Source organism: Podarcis gaigeae (genome assembly GCF_964106915.1).
Source record: "Podarcis gaigeae genome assembly, chromosome: 7".
Taxonomy (NCBI): Eukaryota; Metazoa; Chordata; class Lepidosauria; order Squamata; family Lacertidae; genus Podarcis; species Podarcis gaigeae.
In genome coordinates this window covers 3,047,372-3,057,023 of record NC_139683.1, presented here as the reverse complement: position 1 = coordinate 3,057,023, position 9,652 = coordinate 3,047,372, and the positions used below count along the sequence as shown (strand labels likewise).

General features: G+C 46.7%; 1 protein-coding gene across 1 annotated transcript in view; it reads right to left on the bottom strand.

The window, feature by feature from the left end:
• Nucleotides 1–171: 171 nt before the first annotated feature.
• LOC310849100 (1-phosphatidylinositol 4,5-bisphosphate phosphodiesterase gamma-1-like) overlaps nt 172–9,652 on the bottom strand; it is an 88,413-nt gene continuing 78,932 nt past the window's right edge. The window contains exons 28-31 of the mRNA XM_083748990.1: nt 9,305–9,466; nt 8,234–8,322; nt 6,520–6,707; nt 172–4,692 (exon numbers count right to left, since the gene is read on the bottom strand). Coding sequence (XP_083605116.1) covers nt 4,641–4,692; nt 6,520–6,707; nt 8,234–8,322; nt 9,305–9,466 — 491 coding nt within the window. The 3' untranslated portion in view covers nt 172–4,640. The remainder of the gene's footprint in view (nt 4,693–6,519; nt 6,708–8,233; nt 8,323–9,304; nt 9,467–9,652) is intronic.

The window sequence follows — 9,652 nt, the reverse complement described above, 5'->3', positions numbered from 1 at the left end:
GCCAATGACTGACTTGTGTCAGATGGTCACAAATTTGTAGGCCGAATGAGGCCAGGTGTTTTTGCCAGTGCAAGAATCCTGAGGCTTTGGCAGCTAAGTGGATGTTTGTGAAGTTGAAAGCACAATCGCACCCTTGACAGGAAGAGGAAAGAAGCCAGACAGGCAAAGCACTTTTCTGTATAAATACTGGCTAAATAGATTTTATTTTCATACAAAGGGTACATGGGTCCCTCCCCAGAGTGGCACTGGAAGGGACGTCTCCTTGCAACAACAGTGCTGCTGTATTCGCTGACTCTCTTGTGCTTGTTGTGCCCTCCCCTCTTGGTCGGGGCGAATCTCCCCACCCTGCGTAAGCAACCCTCCCGCAAAAGAAGCTTCGAGTTGGGTTCTTCTAACTGGGAGGGGGATTCTACCTGCACTCTGAGACTGAGTAGTGCTCAGAAACTTCACCTGCTCCCTCAGGCCTTTTCCTCCATTGCCCCATGTGGTCTGCAACCCGTCCGGCAACCGTGGTACTGAAGAGCTAGGAAGTCTCTAGGTTCAAAGGCATGGATGGTAGGTAAACTTGAACTCTGGACAAGGCGAGGCTTGCTTGTGCCCTCCCTCGAGCCCCGTGTAAATTACAAAAGTGACAACCACTGACACTAGGTTTTGAAATTAGTCGGAAGGATCTGCTTTTGATGATGTGAACATGCAAAGGGTCAGTATCGCAGTTAACCCAAGTTCCCTTTATCAGCAGCTACTGCAGAGGCCCAGCCAGCCAGCTGCCCAAGTTGTCATCTCACAAACCTACAGCACTGGCCATTCTCTTTTGAGCCCCTTTCGCTGGTTCCTACATTGCAGGGGGCTGGACTATGATTCCATAGGGGAGGTTACGCACAAATAGGAAGCACCACACCTTTGCTTTCAAGGCAGGGCTATGCAAAGGGATTCAAGTTTGGTCCCCTGCAGGGGGCAGAACCTATTGCCTGCTTTGAGGCAACAGGGTTTTAAATGTGGTCATTGTGGTACAACATCTCTCCCTGCCCCTCGCTGGCCAAAGTGAGTGAAGAAGGGCATTAAAGCAATGCTATTCTGGTGGCCCGGATGAGAGAACACAAGCATTTCCCTTCTGGATCAGGCCAAGGTCTCAGCACAGCATCTTGTTGTCATAGTGGCCAAGCAAATGAGCAGGATTCAATCACAAGAGCTCTTTCCCTCCTGTGAGATCGCAGAAACTGGTCTTCGGAAGCATTTGTGCCTCTGACCGCAGAGGTAGACCAGAACCATCATGGCTAGCAGCCATCCATAGCCCTCCATGAATTTGCCTAATGCTCTTTTAAAGGACCTTCTGCCATAGCTCTGATCTGTGCCTATGGAAGGAAGGAGCCAGGATGGGGAGGAAGATGGAGCAAGCATTCCAGGCATGGAACTGCCGCCCTTCGCAACACCTGGAGGGTAAATCTGCAAGGTGAAGCCACATTAAGTCTCCGGCTTGCTGCATTTCGCCTCCAGCCCTTTTCTAGCAGCCGAGATTTCCCCAGCATGTCAACGCTTATCCTTGCTTTGGAATGCATGTTCCGTTTTCTCTTTAAACAGCCAAAGTTGGAATCCTCAGCCTGCTTGTGACAAAATATTCTGGGGTATGGCTTGTGCACAGTTCTTCTCTCTGCTTCTCTCTGGCTCTGGCACCCACTTATCTGAAGGAAGACAATTCTGCTCTTCTCTCTAAACTTCTTTTTTTGCACCCCACACCTCCAGGCCCTATCAGTGCTTCGTGGTGGTCATTTCTGCATGGTCCTGCGAGGTCCTAAAATGCCCCCGCCTCTCCACCAGACCCTTTTTAAAGAGCTCAGGACATCCCTCACACCACAGCAAAGGAATGGGCTGCCAAGATATCTCATACAGCAAGAATTTGGCAGAATGCAACTGCCCACCCCACCAATAAATCTGGTACTTGGGATCTTCCTGGTCTCTTCTTAGCTTTCCTTGCCAGCTTCCTCACAGCCACCTTCACCTTCCCTCTTCCCTCCAGGCCACAACTTTCCTGCACAAACATCACTGGAGGGAGTGGGTTTGCAGGAGGATTCTTGCAAATATGTCCCACTCCTCTCAACCCGGTTTGGGTAGCAGTGATTCCCCTGTGGCTTCAGCCCTTTTCGCAAACTTAACTCTGCCAATTCGGACTTGTTTTGCTCCCTGTACATTTGGACTTTCTGTGCAAAGCTTTTCATTTCTGCATACAGGCAAACTTTCCCCATCAATCAAACTTCGCCAGAACCTCTCCTAAGACCACCTCATCACTCAAACAGGCCTCATAGTAGCAGCGGGAGCTTTCTGTGTTCCCATGAAGCCTGTGAGTTGGGAGCTGCCACTCTAGGCCGCAATGATTTGGGGGTGTCACTTGCTCGTGGGCTCAATTCCAGTGTGTGTAGACCTTTGGCAGAATTCCCCCCCCCCCAAGCACCTGGCCCTGGGTTATGCTGTTAAAATGGCCCAAATTCTGCAATCGGTAGGAAGGACACAGCTGTTGGCGTTTGCTTCATCAGTGTACGTGATTCTACTGCAGAATCCCTGGGATTCTTTCCCTGGGAAAGAAGGAAGAACTCGCTAAGGTGAACGGTGACACCTTGGCTTGCCTTCCTGCCAAGTGCCCAGGGGCAAGATATTGGACATTTCCTCTGAAACACAGATTCTCTAAATGCAAGCGTTTATGGCAGAGCTTTCCAAACTGTGTGTAGCGACACGTTAGTGTGCCGGCTGCAGTGTGTAATGATAATAACAATAATTTTATTATTTATACCCCGCCCATCCGGCCGGGTCTCCCCAGCCACTCTGGGCGGCTCCCAGCAGAGGACTTAAAAAAGGAATAAAACTTCAAACATTAAAAACTTCCCTAAACATAGGTATAGATGTCGCACGACTGCTCCCGGTGCTGGAAAGGGGTTAGTTTAGGCTTGCTTAAAAAGTGAATTACTGTGTCGCAAAATGATGCATGTCTAAAAAGTGTGCCACCGACGTGCAAAGTTTGGAAAGCTCTGGTTTGGGGACTCCTTCCGAACAGAGGAAGGGAAGTTTTAAATTCAATGCACCACCAAAAATGTGGAGCAGTACCTGTACTATGATTTACTGACGTGCTCCATAGTTTCCCTCTCTCTCGGCCAGTATGGATGTAAAAGAGACAGCTAGAAGCAGGGGTGGGGTCTCCTACCACATGCCTGTTCCTACCATGGCTTGCCCTGTGGTGTGCTAAGCCCCCAGCGAAAGAAATTACAGGAGTCTGCCGACAGCTAAAGTGAAAATGGTGGTGAATTCAGAGGTTCCTCCTTTAACAAATGACATTTCTCAGGGCTTGCTCCCCCCCCCCCCAACGCCTGCAGGCCCTTTCTCTACTTCCATTTGAAGACACTAATAAGGCAGCCAGGCTATCAAGGCCAGATGGTGCAAAGCCACGATCGACGGCCGCAGTCCCTGGGCCAACTCCCTTCCTGGTGTCCGAGATACAGCAGGACAGAACCTACTCTCTGCAACAACAGGAAGCGCTGGGGGATATCCCCGACCGAAAGGCAGCGGGAGCAAGGGAACTTTCTCCCTCCTAGCAATAAATAAATAAATATACCACGGCTGCCGTATCCTGAACACCCTTAACGGGAATAAGCCCCCTCAAAATAAACGAGATCTATTCCAGATCAAACGTATGGAGAGCCTGCAGGATCAGGCCAACGGCCCACCTGGTCCAGCCATCCCGTTCTCACAGATAGATGCCCCTTGTTGAAACCCGCAAGCAGGATTCGAACGCAAGACCTGTACTCTCCCCTCTTTGTGGCTTCCAGTACTCAGGAGCACCGCTGCCTGCGAGAGAGAGTGCAGCCATCGTGACAGCGAGGTTTGCGGTCAGAGAACTTTTGTGCTTAAGGATGGAGGGGCACTCGGCTTGCTGTGAGGCACATCAGTATTCATAGCAGACTCAATATGCCTCTGGGGGGAAAGGGTGCATTTTGTTCCTGCCCCCACCAACTGATCCTCTTGCTTAGTAACCTTTGATGCCTATCTATCACCTCACCGGGAGTGTGTGTGTCTATTTTTCTCAGCTTCCTTTTGCAAGTCCTCTGCATGCAGCCGTACTTTCCTCTATCCCGAATTCCTATTACTCCAGCTTTTCGGCCTCTGCAGGTTTGCAATGTGCGGGGGGTTAGGTGTGGGAACTGTTCTGCAAAGTGACACCAGAGACTTCTTCCAAGCTGTGACCATAAAATGGCCAGGATTAAGCAGAGGGTGGGGTGGAATGATTAAATTAAAAGTAATAAAAAGCCCAGCTCCTCCGCTACGGGTTAAAATTAAGCTCAAGCAAACTTTTCGACAAGCAAACGTCCGACGTCCGTAATGGGGCCTGCGGGAACTTGGGGGGGTCTCCATCCCCGCAGGTGGTCAGTCCACTCGGATTCCTGCTTTCCATCACCCCTGGGGGGCGCTCTTGCTGTGGCCGCCTCAGCCTCTGCTCCCCCGGCACCAGGAAACCAGCCAGCTGGGACTTGGGGCAGCAGAGAAATGTCTAGGCAGTGGCTGGTGGGAAAGGCCATTTTGGGGCTTGGTGGGGAGAAGGGAGAGGCTGCCTCCAGGCCCCCCAGCGGCACGGGCGAGCCAGGGAAGCTGGCCTTGCTTCAGTTCCGCTTGTTGGCCAGCTGCCGGTCTCGCTTCTTCTTCTCCATCAACCTGCGTTGGGGAAAACAAAGAGAATGATAATGGGGACCTGCCAAAGCTAGATGGCTTTCAGGCAAAATTTATACTATCTCTGCTGCAGGTACCCAACTGTGTCCCCAAGTCTGTACTTCTGTTAGAAGCTGCTGAATGCCCAATTTCAACTAAAGTGTGGTGGGCTGCCCTAAAACATTGGCTCAGGGTTTAAGTGTTTGATCTAGGGAAGGGTTTGTACCAACACCTGACCAATGAGGAGTTTGTCAGCAAATGGCAGAAAACCATGGCTAAAAAAGCCACCTCTACTGGTCTGTCACGCCCCCCCCAACTGTATTACCTGATTTATGAAGGCGCCCAAAAGATGTTAAAGCAAAGATTATGGGACAATGCACACAGTGACTTGCGATCTCGATCACACACAGTCTGTAGTCCGCTAGCAGTAGGAGTACAATATGGGCACATCTTTAAGTTAACACCTTACATTAAAAACCTGACAGTACCAAACTATCGAAGGCTTTTCACCAAAGCCAGACTACACGTCTTTCCTTCTGCAGTGTTGGATGGCAGGTTGAGAGGAGTTCCCTACCAGGACAGACTTTGCTTGTGTGCTCAAGACATCGATTCCATAAAACATATTTTGCTGAAGTGTGCAAAATATGAGCAAGCCAGGGCTGAACTGATACTACCCTTGCTGGTATCTTTCCCGGGAAAATCAGAGGCTCACTGTGTCAGGTTCCTACTGGAAGACCGGACAAACGCTAGAACATTAGCAGTGGCGAAGTTTTTATCGGTGGTTGCAAGAACCGATGATCCCTATATTCTGAACAAAATGCTTGTTTAACCTGGAGGTAGGCTGTCTGAATTGTGTATTGCTTTGTAACGATTTGTTGGGTCTCTGGACCGTAATAAAGATTGTTGTTGTTGAGAATGATTGGCATCTGAGTGGGCCTGGAGGCTTCTCCTCGAGAACTTTTTTAAAAAAATCATACTTTTTATTGAGTTTTTACATATTTTATTTTAATTCAATGCACATATACACATCTTATTTGCTCAAAGTGAGCTTTGACTTCCTTCTACCTCTCTTTCTGACATCCCTATAGCCCATAACATATCTTTCGCATTCCTATAATCACTTATTTTATAATCACCTTAAAAAATCACATTCTTATTTATAAATCAGCATCATAATTTCACATTACAAAACGTTTCACGTTAACGCTACAAACGTTTTTAAATGAATACAATTTTCTTTCAAGTAATAACTAAATTTGCTCCAGTCCTAATTCTCCCCGTCAGCTTTGCCAACTCCACAAATTCTGCCATTTCTATTCTCCAATCTTCCAATGTAGGGATCTTTTGCTGCTTCCACCTTTGAGCCAAGAGGATTCTCGCTGCCGTTGTGGCATACATTAATAAATTTACATCTTTTTTATTAATTTCTTCATCAATTAGCCCTAATAGAAATCCCTCTGGTTTTTTACTAAAGTTATATTCTAGTATTTTTTAAATTCATTGTAAATAATGTCCCAGAAGGCCTTAACCCTAGCACAGGACCACCAGATGTGTAGGAAGTTCCCTTCCCTCATCTTGCATTTCCAACACAATTTGTCCCGGCACCTATACATTTCAGCCAGCTTTCTCCTCGAGAACTTAAAGAGAGCAGGTGGCATTGCGGTTACAGAGTGCCGGATTGGGACCCAGGAGTCCTGGGTTCAGATCCCCACTGGGCTGTGCTCTTGGGGCCAATCACCACCTCTCAGCTCAGCCTACATCGCAGGGTTGTAGGGCAGAGGGAGAACCTCGCAAGACTCCTCCGGAAGGGAGAGCCCAGTGGCGCCCACTCACTTCCTGTTGCGCACTTCCGTCAGCTCCATGAGGCGCTCCTGAGCCGCTCGAAGCTCGTCCAGCCGCTGCTGGTAGCGAGTGTCGCCGTTGTTGCTGCTGTGCTCAAAGCCGGACACTTGGTTGGAGAGTTCGTTGGCGCGGTCGCGTAATTGCTGGATGGAGGAGTAGAGGTTCTCGTCATCTTCTTCCTGCAACACAGAGGAACGGCTGTGGGTGGCAAAGCCCTGAGCCCTAGAGGGAGGTGACTGCCTTGCCTTGCAGCTTCCAAGGCACCAGATTGCGTTTACTGCAGGGGGTTGGACTATTACACTGGGGAACAAAATTTTTGTTGCATTGACACCTGCAGTTGTTCTAACCTAATTTCGACGTGCTGATTTCGTATCTGAAGTTGGTTTTGTTCTGTAAGCTCTAGTTTTTTTTTACAATCATGTTTTTCACTTTTCACCATAATCTTTGTTTTTCACAGTGCAAGAATTCAATATTTTATTAAACATATAGCCAAAGTAGTACAATATGAGTATAAATTTAAGTGACTTATATAGCACTGAACATGACATATATAGCATTGAAAATGACATGTATATCTATGTACAAATTGGAGGTATGTAAAAATATGTATTCCCTTGGGATACACAGTATACTGGGGAAATCCCCCCCCCATTTTCTTTTGCATGAGATTTTTCAACTGTTCTTATATGTTCTTTCAATGCTGATTTCAAATCTGAAATTGATTTTTGTGTACATGCTATAGTTATCTTGCAATTTCCGACTTTTGCCGATATGTCGTATTTACACTGGGGATAAATGGACACTGACACTTTGATCTGCCCTAACCATATGGTAATTATTGTTTGGCAAACTTAATTTTTCTTTATTTTTACAGTTTTGTAACCTAAATATTTGTATTTATCATATTGGACCATGGCTTCACCAAGTAGACAAAAATGTGTCTACTTGATTGCGGAAAACCTCAGAGCAGTTTACAAAAGATAAAAAGGTTTTTAAAAGTTAATTATGTATGCCACTACTGTGGCCCGTGTTCTGTTAGCCCCAAAATGGAAAACGAGTGAGGTCCCCGCTAAAGAAGAATGGCAACATAAACTGATGGAATATGCACAGCTTGCGGACCTAACATATAGAATAAGAGAACAAGAAGAGCATACATTTAAAGAAGATTGGAAAATATTTACTGAATATATGGGGGGAAATTGTGTACACTTGAAAATGTCGGCAGCATTAAGATAAATTCAACAGCGTAAACAAGTTTTGATGGATGCAATAATGGATTGCTGAATGGTTTAGTCTATGTAAAATATGCCGGGATTTGTGATGTGCAAAATGAACCATGGAAAGAAAAGGGAAGTCATTTACATTTTAAGGTTGTTTAAATGAATATTCTAAATTGTAAAACAGAAAATTTAACAAAAATCTTACGCACAACCCACCCCCAAAAGATAAAACAGTAAAGGAAAAATTATGACACTTCTTAAATGCATTTTAACTTGGAACCCTGAGAGAACCACAACCACATTTTGTAAGTAAACGCAGCTCCTTTCTCTATGTATTTTGATGCTAAGGTCAAAGCCAAGAGGGTCCACGCAGAATGACAGACTCTTGCTTTTAACCAAGGGCAACCCATTGCATGGGGCCTTAGATGCCCATCTGCCAGTGGAGGGCGAAGCAGACGATCAGATACCGCAAGCATCTTGCTTACCTTGGCATTGACAATTTCAATGTGGATCAGCAAGGAAGCGAGTTCGAGGTCCTCGCTGTAGCTGTTCTTGAGGGGCACCGACCTGTAACCTGCAGGCAGAGACCACAGTTGAATGCAAGTGAAAGAGGAGCAATAAATTTTGCACCAGCTGGTCTGCAGGCATTGCCAGACGGGGGCGTACAAGACACCTTCCAACCGTCTTAGGGTTTCCTCTCTGGATTTGTGCAGTTTACTCCTTAGCCCAGAGTTTCCCAAACTTGGGTTGTCCACCTGTTTTTGGACTACAACTCCCATCACCAGGATGGGCGGTCAGGGATGATGGGAATTGTAGTCCCAAAATGGCTGGAGGCCTGAGTTTGGGGAACCCTGCCATAACCTTTTCTTCTCTCATAACAACAACGACAATAATAATAATAATAATAATACTGTTAATATAAAAATATCAGCTGTCAAGGAAGACCCACTGGGCCACTACATAATTTCCACGGCAGCCGTGGCCTGTGGGACTGGGGCAGAGAATAGAAACGAAAATCACAGGAGATTCCAACATTGGAAGAATGGCGGAGTAAGATGGCGGAATACGCTGAGTTAGCAAAGCTGACGGGGAAGATCCGGAATCAGCGTGATGAACTGTTTCAAAAGGACTGGAGCAAATTTATATGCTATATGAAAGAATATTGTAAACGTCTGAAAACGTTTGTAGCTTTGAGTTGAAATGTTTTGTAATGACAACATAAGGAACTGGTTTACATTTAACAAGGAGAAATATAGAAACAAGAGAGAAGATAAAAAAGTGGTTATAGAAATGCTAAGATTAAAGTAAATATATACGGAAGTCAGGAAGAGGGGCGGGAGGAGGTTGATGCTCTGGTAAGAGCGAGGTTTGACTTTATTGATGTATGTATGGATATTGTGATTACAAAAACTGAAAATGTAGTGGGGTTTTTTTAAAGGAGAATGGGCCCTGTTGTATCATGGGGGGAGAGAGCCATGAATCAGTGTGGGAAAGGAAGCGGGGTGTGTGTGTGTGTGTGTGTGTGTGTGTGTGTGTGGCAGAGATCCAGCGCATACCTGTTTTGAGGCCCTTGACAGGGAAGGTGGCTTGAGCCAAGAAGTTCGGGTCGCTGAACATGTCCTCCTCATAGACCACAAAGCGCAGAAAGGCAAACTCGGGGTTGTTGATGTCAAAGACAAACTGCTTGAGGAGCCAAACCGCATTGAGGCCGTTGTCAGCTGGGAGCAGAGGAGGAGAAAATCAAAATGAAACAAGGAGATTGGGAGGAAGCCAAGACCTCTGAACCCCAGCTGGAGTCCTGTGTCCAATTCTGGGCAACACAATGTAAAAAGGATATTGATAAGCTGGAAGGTGTGCAGAGGAGGGCGGCCAAGATGATAGAGGGTCTAGAAGCCAAGCCTTAT